Here is a 16,091-nt window from a genome sequence, read left to right as displayed (position 1 = left end):
GCCGTACCTATGCCTGATAACGAATGACTATGAGAGATTTTTATTGATGCGTTTCCGCCTGGGTACTCTGCATAGATCATTAAGCTTTCTAGATGTAAATGATTGGTCAAAACAGTTCTGCAAATGCCCATGAGACGATATCTGTGATCAATCTACCATACATGTAGTATTTTTCTGCAAACTTTATTCTGTACAGAGGAAATTATGGATTATTCTGGTCTTAAAAACATATGGTATGAAGCACTGTCGTCCAGCATTTGTGGCTCTTCAACAATTAGAGACAGAATTTGTAGTAGCCTCTGTAACTGCCTTTCTAAAAAATATTTTTAAGTGTAGGAAAACAATCGCGATGTGATAATAAGAAAAATGAAATTACGTCTATGAATGAGGTCCAATGTTTATTACTGTATATATCATCATATGTCTTTTTAATATTTGTAATACGTTTTTATGTGCTTGTATGGTTATATATGTACCCGAATAAAGTGTTATTGAATTGAATGTTGATGACTTAGGGGTCGATTCTGATCCGGTAAAAAGCGCTCCGAATTGCCGTTCGGAGCGTTTTTCCCGTACGAATCGTACCCTGCAACGTCACCCGTACGTACGACGAAGTACGATCCGTACCAGGAGCCGTACTCCGTACGAATCGTACAGGGACCGTACGAATCAACTCCCCGTACGAATGTCCCTTGGAACCCGCTTTATGCGACATCTGTACGGGTCACGGCTGCTTTTTCCGAACTGGCAAGTACGATTCGTGATGGGTACTCACCGTACGATCCTTTTTCTACGGGAGCTGAAAACAGCCGTAAAAGCAGAGTTCGCCCAGAAACAGGTACGGAACACCCCCCCCCCGGGTACGGTGCGTACCCCCCATGCTCGCAGGGGTACGGTGCGTACCCCTGCGATAATGGGGTGTACGCACCGTACCCCGCGATCTTGGGGTGTACGCACCGAACCCCATGTACGCTGGGTGTACGGTGCGTACCCAATGTTCGCTAGGTGTATGGTGCGAACCCCCCATGATCGCAGGGGTACGGTGCGTACCCCTGCAGTCATGGGGGGGGTGAACGCACCGTACGGTGTGTATGTGAATGTGCGCTTTTCAGTACGAATCGCCCTTACCGGACGTGGACCATACAAATCGCGTCCTGATACCCCGGTCCAGATCGTACTCGTCGAGTCTTACGGTGTGTGTACGAGTCATACGGAGACGGCTCCGGATGCGAATCGTACGGACGAGAATTTTACCGGATCGGAATCGGCCCCTAAGTTTACTGATATATTGTTCATGTGCAATTAAAAATCTAATAAAAATATATATTTTTAAGTAAAGTACTCCAGGTTACCACCTGTTTTTATTGTGATAAATATATGCCATTTCTGTTTGTAATACTTATTTATAAAGAATATTTATTGAATAAATTAAATATTATTTTAATCTCTTCAAGGGAATACAATGCTACACTCGAGTCAAAAAAGGTTGTGTATTAGCTCCTTATATAGTTATCATTTAATTTCTGTGACTTAGAAAACTTTATTTCGCATATCAGGTGGAGCCCTCTTCTTAAGTCACGCCCTTAAAAATTTCTGTTTTATGTTATACATTCAATCTTCTAAGAATGCTATCTGAGTACTTTGATTATGCTAACAATATTAGCCTGAGATCAATATAACACACCGATTTATTTGTGCTTCTGATAGGCAGGGGAGTCTTGTTTCTTTAAACATAATTTGAATATAATTTTTTTAGGTGTTGACACTCATTTTTATTGAAACCTAATGTGGACAATTCATTTTGATTAACTCTTATCTAATGCACTTGCACCCTATATTTAAGACCTAATTGCCAAAATCGCCCGTTTGGATATTGATAATTAGCGAGATATGTAATAAATGTGAGGGCCTATTTTGCACCTTTTGTTGGTCATTAAGTGGGCTATCCTGGCGTCATTAGAAATTTGAGGTGATTTCAAAATAGGTCCAAGCTTTGCTGAGGTTTTTTGGTCTGGTATTTCTAATTGTCACTTCAGCTCCATCAACTTGGATATTGGAATATATTATTAAGGCTATGCAAGACCATATGGGTCTTGCTCTCCTTTTTGTATAGATTGGCTTCACTTTCCGTTTCAGTTATTTAATATAGCCTTAAAGCCCGCTGCCGAGGACCACGCGACTAGGGCCTATAACATGGGAGAAGGCCTTTAATTACGGATATAGCCTAAGGCAGAAGGGCTATAAGACCATTAGAACATTCCCTCAACTAAGGGTAGAATTTCTACATTAAAAGGGAGAAACATGAAGACAAACATTGGAATGTTTGTGCTCCAGGCTAATACCAGCCATTATAAGCCCGGAGCAACTCAATTGTCTTCAATGGATCTCTCAACATTATATCGGTCTAATGGCACATATTCTACTTTTAATATGTTCAAGTGTTTGTGTGCTCTAACGAAGCTGCTATTGTTGCACTGCTAAACAAACATCGTTTTACAATGTACTCAACGACTTACTATGGGAGACCCAGTTTTATAAGTATGATATAATTAAGGACCTGCTGGAAAAGACTCTCCTTTTTGTATTCGGATTGCACATGTTGCTATATTTGAGAATTTTCAGTTTTTTTGCTCCAGAAATTGAATGATTCTTGCTTGTTTCATTGAAATGTAAACAGTGACTACGTTTGCGGGGTAAATATAAGAATAGATTTCAGGGTAATCTTACTGGGATTATTTTCAGTTAGTTAAAAACAATGCACTGCAGACATAAGACAACACTATTGGCACTTACACAGGTTTTCACTGTCTTTAAAATAAGTGATAACATTTTAAATTACTGTTCATGGTTATTAAAGACGCTTGCATGGGTTGAAATTGTGTAAACCTTGAATGAATATGAACTTAAATTTTATAATTGTATTCATAATATTTACTGAATGAGTATGATCTAGTTAGTGATAGTGGTGTGAATAATTAATTGTAGAAAAAAGTGCAAAGATGTCCTTGCTTTATCCTTTTCATTTGTGTGTTAAATGTACTTTATGTATAAATGTATGTATTAATGGTTTCTTTAGAAAAACAAGGTTTCATTAATAAAAAGAAGCCTGAATAAATATATTGAGCAGAACAAATATTAACATTACCCAAGACAAGCAATCTATTCAGTGAATCCAAGATTGAGCTTTAGCCTTCACCACTTTAAGTTAATATACCATCTACTAAACAAAAAAATTGAAAAATATAAACTAGCCACACCTTACTTTTCCGATTAAAATTGTGTCAAAGTGTATAAATATTAACAGACCACACACTTATAGAAACTTTCAGTGAATGCAGCTGTTCCGGGCCATAAAATAGGTCCTGCAGCCAGTCTGAAACTGTAGGGACACTACCAAAAGCTGGTCGTACTGGGGTTTAATTTTGTGCTAAACCACAAAATATATCTATTCTAGACTAGGTAAAGTGGTAGCAGAATACAAGAACCTGAATTTGGTTGCTACTTGCACATCTGTGTTACACAGATTTCAACGCCGGTTGCATTACATTTTTTTTTTTACAGAAATGTATCATAATAGGTTGCTCTTGGAGCCTCAATCTTATTGAATCAAACAGTAAAAAGGACAGGATCTGGCACCAATGAACTTTGGCTATGCAGATGCATAGATCTTTCAGTGTATGTCCTCAGCCACTGCTCCTCTGGCACCTACTTACCTAAATGTTAATGTCTGGTCGCAGAAGTAGGTAGGTGCTTTTGAGTAGAGAACCCCATTCGAAGGTGAATCATTCCGGAGTGCTATGTTTCTTCGACTGCTCAGACTATATCCTTCTAAGCCAGGGGTCCACTCTAAAAACACAAATACATATTCAATGTTTTGAAACTGGGGTTTGCTCTCAAATGTTTATATTGCGGATCACAAAGCCACTGAAATGGCAGTAGCCTTCAAGTTCTTTTTTCCTTGAGAATTTTACATAAACTTGACATGTGTAAAACATAAATCTGTATATATATAATAACATTTCTAAAATTAATACAGTTTTACATTCAAAAGCAGCAAAATGATACACTGCTAAATCCTCCTAGCTGTATGTATTAAACTTAAGGATCTTTTTTAAATGTATGTCCTAAACCAAAATCAAGCAGTGATGATTAATAATCCTTGATTAACCACAGACAGAAACACATTAGTAACAACTATAATTGTTCTTATTATAATCATGTCAAAATATGTCATGAACGTAGTTAGGTCTCTTAGGTATTACCTATGATATACCCCCAATATCCTGATGCCCCTTCTTTTTATAATACAGCTTTTTTACGCGATAATATACTTATTCCTATGTATACATGCGATTGTTAAACACTGAATGTTTTTTTAATGTGTGCAATTAGATAAAGACAGCTTCTATTTATTAACTCTGCTTCTTATATAGAATATATACAATACAAGTCTCACAGGCCAGTGATCCCTAGAAGAGTGTATTTCTTGCCACATAGTCTCATTCACATAATAAGAAACATAGACCTTATGTTACATGTTTTTAGGTCAGACATTCGAGACCTCTTGTATATTGTAGTATACTTTAGTATGATTCTTTGTGATCTACACCCCGCCCACTGCTTTTCATTTGTTTCAGTGTCCTTTAAAAATCCTTGCTGGCTAGTGGTCAGTCCTGCCTCTACGTCCTTCCTTTTTCTCTTTCATTTCCTCCCAGGAGCAGGGACCAAGTACTGTATCTTTATGCTTTGGTTGTTTATCTGTTCTTTGGAGGACTATTTTTTATTTCTTTCCTGCTTGTGTGAATATTTGTCAGTGTTTAGCTTCAGTGCTGTTGCTGCTTGCATTTTAATGCAACACTTGTGCCTCCTACCTCTTCCCATGTCGCTGCATGCCTGTTCCCACCATCCTCCATGTTGCAGTTTTTTTTTCCTCCTGTGTCTCACAGTTGGGGCTGAGCTCATGTGGGCATGCACAGTGAGCGCACGGGCAATCTGCATTCCAGAGATCAGAGGAAGAACTGAGATGCCGGGCGCACAAGAAGGCTTCTGAAGAAATGGACACTGGTCGACAAGAAATGTCTGAGAGACAGAACCCAAATAAAAGGCACGGTAGCCAAATATCAGAATCCTACTCTCCCTATCGACGTGCTTGCACATTCCTACCTACACAGCCATTTTACGTTCGAGTGACTCTTGATGTCTCCGCCTTTCCTCTGACCACGGTGCAGTCTGGGAGTCTGAGTTTGTCTGTGGCCATTCTGATCCCATGGTACTAACGCGTCTGTATCCCGTGTCCCTCGTCTCCTTCAACAATCTCAGTCTAAAGGGGCTTGGCCTGGCGTGGGCTATTTTTATGTCATTGGCTTAGATGCGGTTGATATTATAGAAGTAATGAGAGGAGTCGTCGGTGCGTGTTCGCCATGATTGGACCTAAGCAAGTGCGGGTTCCGTCGGCATTTGGCATGGCGGTGTAAAATCACACTCCTCTGTCACTGGTGCACTTTTGCCCTACGGTTAGCCCACTCCGAGCTGTACTCTGCTGTTGTGTCTGGGTGCTCCATTGCTCTGAACCATGAGCATGTTCCCCACCCTAAGACTGATGGTTCCAAACCCCACAGGACCAAAGAGTTGCTGCTGCTACGGGGAACAACCCCACACCATGTGGTTCACTTCCCCGGGGATGTGCAAGTAAGTTTTTGTAACGTGATGTAGGTAACGCTATACTTGCAGGCTTGAAGAGGGCCATAGCTGCAGAAGGCAGGTGTTCGATATTGTTGATAAGAAATGAGGGCGGATCATGGAGTAAGGAGTGTCCCAACTGTACTGAGACAAGGAGGGCTGTCTATGGAGTGGTATCGCCTGTCTATAGTAACCAATGTCCCCTTCATGCGTCTGTGTGTGGCGTTTAAGAAGTTCCTCCAGTGGATCCACGTACAAGCAAACCTACACCCTTGTGGTGATGAGGTGAGGTTGATGAAAGGGAAGGCAGTAAAATGCTGCAACACCCAAAGTAGCTTGCACCGTAAGGAGTGTTTTTACCAGTGCTCAAAATGGAAATATAGAATTGTAGGTACTCCTTGTCCCAGAATTCCCGTTTGCTGCTAGAATATGCTGGTACTCTCTCATTAAAAGCATTGTGGGCTGTGCTAAGTACCTGACAGTTCCTACGCAATTAAAGCACTCTTGTTTAGGTCTAATTTTAATTCCATAGATATGCTTGACCAGTCACATAAATGGAATTATGCTGTTTTACAGAATTTTTAAATTGCTTATATAGCACGAACTTAACACAAACATTTTGGAGTGCTTTACATGAGCGCCACTTACATTTCACAAGGGCACATTCATTTTTTATAAGCACAGGGAGATTCGGTGCTTTGACAAAAACACAGGTTGTTGAGCGTCGCCAAGACTTGGACTTGGTTCTACAGTCCAAAGTCGGCAGCCTCATGTACTTACGCCACATTTTCTCCCCAGTGTTTCAGATGAGATTAAGAACTGTAATGTGCAACAAAGGATATGCTAACTTTAAAGATTTGATGTTTATAACTTGTTCTTTGGTTTTGTTTTGCACTGCTTTGAGCTGTTCAGGCAAAGTCTCTCGTTGTGAAACTGTGTAGACGTGCACCTCTTTAACACGCCCTTTAGTTTGGGGGATAAGGGGAGGTATAGGAGAGGTAATCACTGAAGCATTGCTGCAGAGGAAGTGCATGTTAAAATCTATCTTAAATGCATACATACCGTGGATTTTTCCCCTGTGCATTTTTGGACTTTTTTAATGTTTGTAGTAATACTCATTTATTAAGCAGCAAACTCAATTAGGAAGTTGAGAAATCGGAAATTGAAACCTACTTCTACACCCCACATAATTCACCGCCACACAATTGAACACCACCCAACATAATTGCACTCCACATAATATCACTCAAAGCAACAGGATTCAACACCACATAATTACACTCTATTCAATACCACATAAATACACCCCACATAAACCCTTCTATGCCACTTAACAATCCAGATGAATACACTCCACGCCATGCCATCAGTGTAATTTCACTCAACACCACAGAGTTCCATGCCATACAATTCAACTCCACACATGTCCATCCCACGCCACATAATTTGACACCAAAACACACATTTCAATTCAACACAAATACACATCACACCACATACATCCAGTCCACACCACGGAATTCCACATCATTCAAAAGCACACCACATAATTAAACCCCACTACATACCACTTCACAACACACCAATCCACAGGATTACACTCAATGACACACAATCCCTTTCCACAGAATTCCAGAACCCTCAATAACACATAATTACTATCCACATAGCTCCACTGCACACCATGCCACATAATTCCACTACACAAACCCACTCCACACAATTCCACAACTAACAATTCCAATCCAACCCACATAATTCCACACCACACCACATACGTCCACTCCACTCCATAACACATGGGTAGAAGACATTGTCATTTACAACTTCAATAGCTCTAACTCTCACAAAAGCGAGACCTATTGGTTTTACCAATATTTGTTTCATATTGTGAGAGTTACCACTAAAGGGGCAATATATTCTGCCGAGAATCCCAATAAGCATCTTTATTCAGGGAGCTTGTTATTGGAAGACCTCTTGGCTAATATCAGGGAGAAGGGCATGCGCTCATCTGAGAAAAGCAGATATCAACCTAGCACAAGTATTTGCACCACCTATACCGCTTTCTTTATGGCAAGTGTTCACTGTGATACATGGTATAATATGGTTGGATGATTCATCTTATTTACTCTTTGATAGTGCTAGTATTATGCTACACATTTTCTGTATTAACATATTGCAAAAAAAGAGCTGCTGTAGTATATAAGTTTGTGTGTGTTTGCGATATGGAGAGCCAACCTACAAATACTGCTAGGTTTTCAGGTAGGTCTAATTCAAAGTTTCTATGCAATTTGCTATTCTATTATGGTCTGAGGGACAGGGTTGTGGTATATCTGTCCATCTCTTCTGCTCCATGGAACACATATGGCATAACTTTGGACTCTGGAGGCCAATAGGGACCTTCCAGGTATGACCAAAACATTGACCCAGATCAATATTTAAGACTTTACCATAACTATCTTAAAAATCTCTCCAAAGTATCGTTAAATTGAACGTTTCTTCTCAGTTAGGCCTACCTTTTCTTTCAAAGTTAGCAAGTGCACTGGATTATTCAGTCAGCCACTTACTAGGTCTATGTATGTTATTGCGGTGAAAAGGAAAATTGAAGATGTTTCTGACAAACCTTTCATTATAAATCATATTCCTTGTTTCAACTTATTTTTTTACTATTGATAGCTTCGGCCACGTTACCTAATACAAACTGAGTAATGAAATATGCTTTTTCGTGCAATTGCTCTTTTTTTGGGAGTAATGTCGTTCAAACCTACCACTGCATTTCCTTCCAGACCTTCTACAGGGCCCCCTCTTACTGTTATTTTCCCTAGTTGTACCATTAATCACCTTCCAAGCTTTCTCTCCCCCTTAACATTCCTTCTTCATCTTCATCTCTTCTTTTATTTTAGAGAGGGGAAAAGCCTGCACTTTATAAACTATCACATTTTCCAATATTTTCTTTCAGCCCTTGGCTCTGCATCCACCATGTTCTATCGGACCCCTCTAAGGAGCTTTGAAGATGCAGATTTAGTGGCCAAAATTGGCAGATGTCCCATCCACCTTATTTAGAGTGCAAATAGTGATTTGTCTGCATCCCCGAACACTCTAAAGGATCCCTTAAGTTAGCTTACCCCCCCTAATTAATGTGCATACAGAGGTCCACCTTACCGTCACGTCACAACACTCTACGCCAATGCACTCTGCACCACTTTACTCAAAACCAGTGCACTCTACGCCACTGCACTTTACGCCAATCTACTCTGCACCACTGTACTTTACGCCACTTAATTCTAGGCAACTCTACGACACTACACTCTATGAAGCTGTACTCCATTAAACTCTACTCCACTCTATGCCACTCCACTCTACAGCACTCTACTGCACTCTGTGCTACTCTGCAAAACTACTTCAATCTATGATGCTCTATGCAGCTCCCTGTATGTCACTCCATGCCACTGTACTTCACTCTATTCTGTTCACACTAGTCCACTCTGCTCCACTACTCCAACACCCTCTACACCACTCCACTGTGTTCTACACCACTCCACAACACTCTGTGCCAGTCCACTCTACGGCAATCTACTCCACTCTGACACTCTGCTACACTCGACTCTGACACTCTACAACATTCTACTCCCTCCACGACACTCCACAACACAATACACCACTCCACACAACTCCATGACACTTCCCTTCACTCCACACCACTCACCTCGACTATATTCTATGCTACGGCTCTCTACACCTCTTCATAACACTCCAGTCTATTCCACTTCAGGGCATTCCACTTGCCGCCACTCTCCTTTACCCCACTAACGTTTATCCATGCTGAACAGCAGCCATCCTGGTGTTCAACATTGCTAAAACATGTTGGCAAAGCCAATAGCTCTTACACAGACAAGACCTGTTGGCTTTGCTAATGCTGGTTTCTTTCGGTTGGACAGAAAAGGCTATTTTAATAAAAGGGAACCCAAGTCATCTAGCTGTGGACAGCCGCAAAATTAACCCTACTTCCGTTGCTCTGAGGAAGATTCCAACATAGTAAAGAGTAGTTAACGGGCGTCAGGGGGAAGCACACAGAGACATGTATGGGTTCGCACCAGGGTAGAAAAGGAATTGATAACCTTAAAAGAAGGATCTTCTGACAAAGAAGGTCCTTTCTTTAAGGTTATTGGTTCTTTTTTTGCTCTGGTATTAAGTTGTATATGTCTCTGTGTGCTTCCTTTTGACTTTTGTTAACTACTCTTTGTGAACCCACGTCACCCAGTCTTCGATCGACCGACATCAGCAAATGTGTTCCCAAGGTGTGCAGTTTTTATATTCTCACATGTGACCTATTTTATTCTAGTTTTACGTTCAACAGTGTTTGAGGAACGTCCAGGAGGGCCTGATCAATTCCAGATTTTCAGGATATCCGCATATAAATTACATTTACATAGAATTAATCTAAATTAAACTTCTTTTTACAATGGTCATCCTAACCTTCTAGAATTGATCCAGCCCCCCTGTGCCTGTATTGGACGCCCTTGGCATTGCAGGAACTTGCAGCTTTCCATCTGCCTTGGAGCACACTGTTGCCAATGAGCAACACAACCCGCTGAGAGAGTCCACCGCGAAAATGGGAATCACACAACTGAGAACTGAGAATGATCCCTGTCTCACCCAGCCGGTAGTCAGACACAGTTACTTCCCCGTCTCTACGCTGTGTCCCCTACTCCCTCCACCTCCGCTTCCCTCCTTCATTCTTTGGCTTCCTTCCCTTTTCCTTTTCTCTCCCCCCTGAATTCCTCTCCACCTGCCTGCTTTGTCTATCGTTATGCCTAGGCTCCGCTTAATGCTCCCTACCCTCCCCCTTTCACAATACCCCGTCCCCCTACACGCCATTAACCTAAGAATGTAACTTGTAATTGTTGTACCTTCTGTAACAATGTGTAATTTGTAACCTATGTAACTCTCCTCATGTAAAGCGCTCTGATACCTCCGGGTCTAGCCAGCGCTATATAAAACTCAAGTAAATAAATAAAAATAAATACATCATTATACACTGTACATAAGGTGAGTACGGCCTTTAAATAGGGCGGACAGGACATCTGTCCGTTTGTGGCAGTAGTCCTGCAACTGGCAAATTCTAAATGACCTGACAAAAAATATTTTTACATCCAGATTCGGGTAGATTGTCTCACCATATTTCTAATGCTATATAGGGGATGTGGAATAACCTCAACCTTTTTATTATGTCTATATGAAGCCATCAAAAGTGTAATTTTCAAGGCCATCTTGTTTAAGAAAAAAGCAAAAGTGTGGAGTCACCCTAGAAATAAACCCCGAGATCACCTGGCAATTAGCAGTCAGTCACTCTCAACACCAGGAGCCAGGGAGCCACTGAGGTCTCCTTTCATGTGAGGCGCTGCTCCAAGCACGCTACGAGCAACACACTTGGAGTCAATGTTAAAAAGAGGTTCTAACCAGAATCTTACAATTATTCTTTACTTAGATTACGAAGTGTTCCAAGATCACATATTGATGATACCGACTAGCTAATTGAAAGACCATGCCAGCTAATTGTTCCACGCAAAGAGAAATGACATCTTTTTTATTTTATTGCGGAAAATATTTGGATGTGTCTTATAAGAAATAGACTCTTGAGCAGCATTTAGCTAGTGAATGCATCTTAAATTCCAACAAATTTCCTTACACTGCCAAAGAAGTGCTTCAGTTGCAAAGTATGGCGGGTGAAGTGCCCATGCAGTGCCACAATGGATGCACATAGTTCTACTTTATGCAAATGGCTTTGAGCATCTTGCAACTGCAGCCGAAGCATCACCCATTGGGGAAAATGCTGGCCAGAAGTTACACTGCGCTCATTATTAGCATCACAAACGAGCACTGGTGTACAATGGGGTCATGGCTGAAGCCTGTTGATGCTCTAATGCCTTTCTTCGCCCCCTTGCCTAAGTAAGGTTCTGCCTATTTCCTGACCTCGTTTTTCCTCCCCCTGACACTGTCTGCGCTCTCCCTCTGCTTTGCAGAATGTGTCTCTGCTCCACACTGCATGGCACCTTGCAATGACTAATGAGACTTTTGCTGCCATACTGTACCTGGTCTGCAAAGGATGGAAGCTTGCACTGCTGCGGTGGCCCAATATTTACCTTTTCTGTAAAGCAGGAAAGCCTGCACAAACTGGCTGGACAAACTGTCCCTGTTCTGCAAGATCTGGAGAGAGGCGCTGCTGCTGCCTGGTATGCAGACTCCTCAACCATGCAGCTTCAAAGCTCCTTCCTCCTTCACCTCAGAGATAGCGCCCATCTGTTTTTCTTTTAAGCATGTACTAAGCTTACTGTATACAGAATACATACACAGAATAGACAACAGTGTAAACTTTACTATATGTGGGACCTCTGGTTTCCGCTACTTTTCTCCTCGCATTTTTTTGTTAACTCTGCACTCACTTTGCACTGTCCTATTTAATATTTTTCTCGTTTAAGTTACCTCACCCTCTTTATTATGCATTCCAAAGCTTTGTTGTGCCCTTTGGTTTAGGTTTTGCTCTCGTTATGTTATTCCTAGCCCCTCGTGTTCTGCTGTGCTTAATTTTGTAGCGGTAATGTTCGACACTTCCTCTAATCCCTATCTGGTGATGGTGATAATGTATATAATCAGTTCTTTTATTGTCTACTTGATATTGCGTGCTGATTATTTCTAAGAAATGCTTTGCATCTCATTGGTTGTCAGCTCGCCAACACCTTTCTGGTGGGAGAGAAGCAATGATTAAAAAAAAGCTAAACACATAAATAACATACAGAGACAAGGATAAGCCTTTGGGTTCAAAGGCGAATGGTGAACCTCTCAACAAATATTACAGCCACAGAGCACTCACAAGTAGTTCCATGTCAGAAGAGAGCAGCTCACTCAGCTCTGCTATTTATTGTGCGCTTTAGGCCTGCTTTATAATGGGGAAGGCAAAGCTGCACCCGCCACAATGTGAAGATCATACCAGGGCTGGATAAACTACTCCAGCCTCACACTGAACAACTTGAGAGCTCTGTGAGCACAGCTCAGTAGGGAGAATCCCACTGTACCACGTACATCATGTTCTACACACACCTAAAGCACTACAGTAATATGCTACGGTGGGACTTTGGTAAGAGAGCAAATGTACTAATAAAACTACGTATGATAATTACGTATTTCACAGTAAGATAGCCATGCTATCTTAAGAAAAATATCAAAGTCCGTGATTTGGTAAACCTAAGCAGTGCACTCAGCATTAAAAACCATCTCCTGCATTCATTCTAATATATGTGGCCGCTTGTCTTTTCTTGTGAATTACTGTACTTATAATATGTTGTGTCAGTCTTTTATTTCTCCAACAGAGCAGAAAAAAAGTACTACATAAAGACTATTTCAAAACAAACAGGGGAAATGTAGGTTCTTGGCAATATACAGCAGACTAGTTATTCAATCCATTAACATTTCAGCCTACTCCTCCTCTTCTATTTTCTTCAGGGGCAAGTTAAGCCATGTTTCTCTTTGTTTTAGTACTTGCTAATAACTCTGTGTGAGATATTAATTATTTATTTGAACTGTTTATGACTGAGTATATGTGGAACTTCAACTAACTCAGGACACTATTGCATCCCCAAGCACCCATCGGTAGGTTCAGTCTCTGTGGGTACTTGAACACACCTGCAACTTTACTACTCGGCTTCGCAGGCAAGCCTTAGCACTGCGCTTGACTCGACCTGCACCTGCCTGTTTTCCACCTCTTCTCCAAACAGGGGTGTCTTCTAAGTGACAGAAAGGCTGTTGTGGGCTGCAAAGAGCTGTCCAGTACCACATGACTTGGGGAGGTACTTTCCACCTAGGATGTTGTGGATGCACAAAAATGTGCTTATGCGCTTCCCAAGCAGAAAGGAACACTCATGGCATTTCAGTATCCCAAGTGCAGATATGGAAGTCCGGGATATTGTTAGCCAGCAGTATAGGGACCAAATCAATCCCTCAAAAGACCAGTAAAGGCTCCAAGCAGGATAGGAAATCTATAGAGAATGAATATAAAATAAAGCTTAAAGGTGATCCGAAGGCCCCCTCCTTGCACACCACATATCTATCAGACAACTAGTGTTGATAAAAGTACTATCTGGGCTGTACCAAGAGGGAGGTATCAAACAATGGTCACTATTAACAAACATATTGGAGGATATAAAGATTTTAAGCTCACCATGAGGAACGAGTGACGTGTGGCCAAGCTGGGCAATACTCCATGGGCTCCATTCCTGGCGCCCGTCCCCTCGCGCACACACACGGAACTGATAATCCACATTTGGGTCAATGTGTAATACAATGAATTCAGTTTCAGAGCCGACGTACACATCTTCAAAATGATTTGAAACACTTTTACGATACTGAAGTCGGTAATCCTGTGCAACAAATTCGTCCTCCACCTATATAACGAAAGATGTGAAAAAGTGTATGAAAATATGAATACCTCACTCGTGTTACATACTTTTTCAATCTTACTTTAGCAGAACCTTAGCTTAATTGCCACGTAGGCCATCCTATTTCATCATTTTGGCAGTAGTCGGGCAAGCATGAACAGCATGCTTTACCTCCTACCTCCACCATGCAGGGTCAGAGATGGCGGAAAATAACTGCATTAATAAACACCATATACCATTCTCCACAAAAAATATAACTGATCTTCTTCTAATATTAATAATTTGAACAGCTGTATAATGCCTATCAGGACTTGGGAACCATCTAAATCCACAAGGCAGTTTCTCTGTACAGGTCCTTCTCTTCCCATCCTCTGTATGTAGGGAGCAGGAAATTGCAGAAATGTGAAGGAATGCAAGGCAAGGCAACTTAGTCAGGCGAGAGGGGCATGGGCTCTCTGAGACTACTTGTGCTGGTCACAGAGTGCAGATGCTGATGATGTAGTATCTGGTGCTCCTTTTGTGCACTAGTCCATGAGTGAAAGGAGTTCTGGAAAGTTTGCAAACCAACTCAGGGTCAGACGTTTCTTTATAGTTCAAGGTATGTTTGCGCTGTGCACACGTGAAAGTAGAAAGAATCAACATGTCCTCCATTCACTCTACTCACGTCAACCCCATTTATGATCCAAACTCATTTATAGTTTTACCTTCAGAACTAACCACTTCCAACCTAAATATTCATCCATCTAGATCAATCCATTTTATTGGAATATCTAACGTTGATCATCATTTCATTTTCTTTGAAAGCTAACAACGTTGACTGGTTAACAGTTAGTGAATCCTCAATAAACCTGAGGCTGCTGTAAGCAACTTAGTCGAGTGAGTGGCATACTGGTCTATTTTACTATTTATTATGAGGCATTTACATCCCACAGAAAGACATAGGGAGTGACGGATATGCAGGAGGCTATCAGAGCATCCTCTCAGAGTGCCCTGCTGATATGTCCAGATGAGTGACATCATCCATGTAGAACCGTAATACTGGGAGGGATGACTAACGTGAAAAATGCATTTATTGATTTATATCAATTACCAGCTTGAAAAAAACACACGGGCTGCATAAAATAAAAACATTTTGTTTAAAATCAGAATGTACTTTTACCCATTGAAAGACTCTCCCATCACCAATGAACATTCCTTTTTTGTTACTCCATAAACACATTCTACCTCCAACTTCCACAGAAAGGGAGTACTATACTGCTACTCAAAATCCTTATCTGGATCCCTGGTTGCTGAATTACCACAGACCCAAACTACTGTACTGCTTGGCATAGCACCAAACACTTTTCACTTTCCAAAAGTAAAAGCTATTGCATGTGCCGGTTTGCTTTTCCTACTATTACACCGGTGGACGCAAAAAAGAATACACTACTTCTTTAAACAACGAGTTAATGCCAATGTAACTTGCCTCGGAAAGTTCGGAACAAGGCGAACAAATTCATAGATACTATGTTCTACTATCTTCTATCTACCATAGATCCACCTAAAAATGGTAACATTATCATTTTCCCCCACTATTAAAGAAAATAAGAACGGACTAAGCCAATAAATTTGTGGGCTGCTGGGCGTGCTCACAGTGTGAGCAGTGTCCCAGCAGCAGGCAAGAGAAGCTCCAAGTCTGGGATTTAAACATAGCCGGTTTGTGCTCAGAAAAGAAACAGTACACTCAGTAGTGTCCCAGTATCAGGGGTAAGGCGCTGGGGGGTGAAAAGCCACTGTGTGGTCCCACTGGTGGACTGGTAACCCAATATAAGGGAAAAAGAGCAGCCGGGGGTGCGCTTAGAAACTACGGCCTGAAGCCGCAGAGAGGAGTAGTACGGTACTGAACGTGTGATGAGTAGCTGCATTTTTCTGAAACAAAATACTGAAAGTCTAATGCTTGGCCCAACTTGTACGCAAAAAAACCACAACGCAACGCAAAAA

At 41.3% G+C, this 16,091-nt stretch overlaps 1 protein-coding gene across 2 annotated transcripts in view; it reads right to left on the bottom strand.

The window, feature by feature from the left end:
- CRLF3 (cytokine receptor like factor 3) overlaps positions 1-16,091 on the bottom strand; it is a 555,853-nt gene that overhangs the window by 26,055 nt on the left and 513,707 nt on the right. For both annotated transcript variants that reach the window (XM_078654389.1, XM_078654388.1), the window contains 2 exons: positions 13,895-14,117; positions 3,714-3,846 (listed from right to left, as the gene is read on the bottom strand). In XM_078654389.1, the coding sequence (XP_078510515.1) occupies positions 3,714-3,846; positions 13,895-14,117 (356 nt within the window). The remainder of the gene's footprint in view (positions 1-3,713; positions 3,847-13,894; positions 14,118-16,091) is intronic.

The sequence above is a fragment of the Lissotriton helveticus genome, chromosome 7, assembly GCF_964261635.1.
Source record: "Lissotriton helveticus chromosome 7, aLisHel1.1, whole genome shotgun sequence".
Classification (NCBI taxonomy): Eukaryota; Metazoa; Chordata; class Amphibia; order Caudata; family Salamandridae; genus Lissotriton; species Lissotriton helveticus.
Note: the sequence above shows the minus strand (reverse complement) of the source record. Positions and strands in the feature narration are given on the sequence as shown.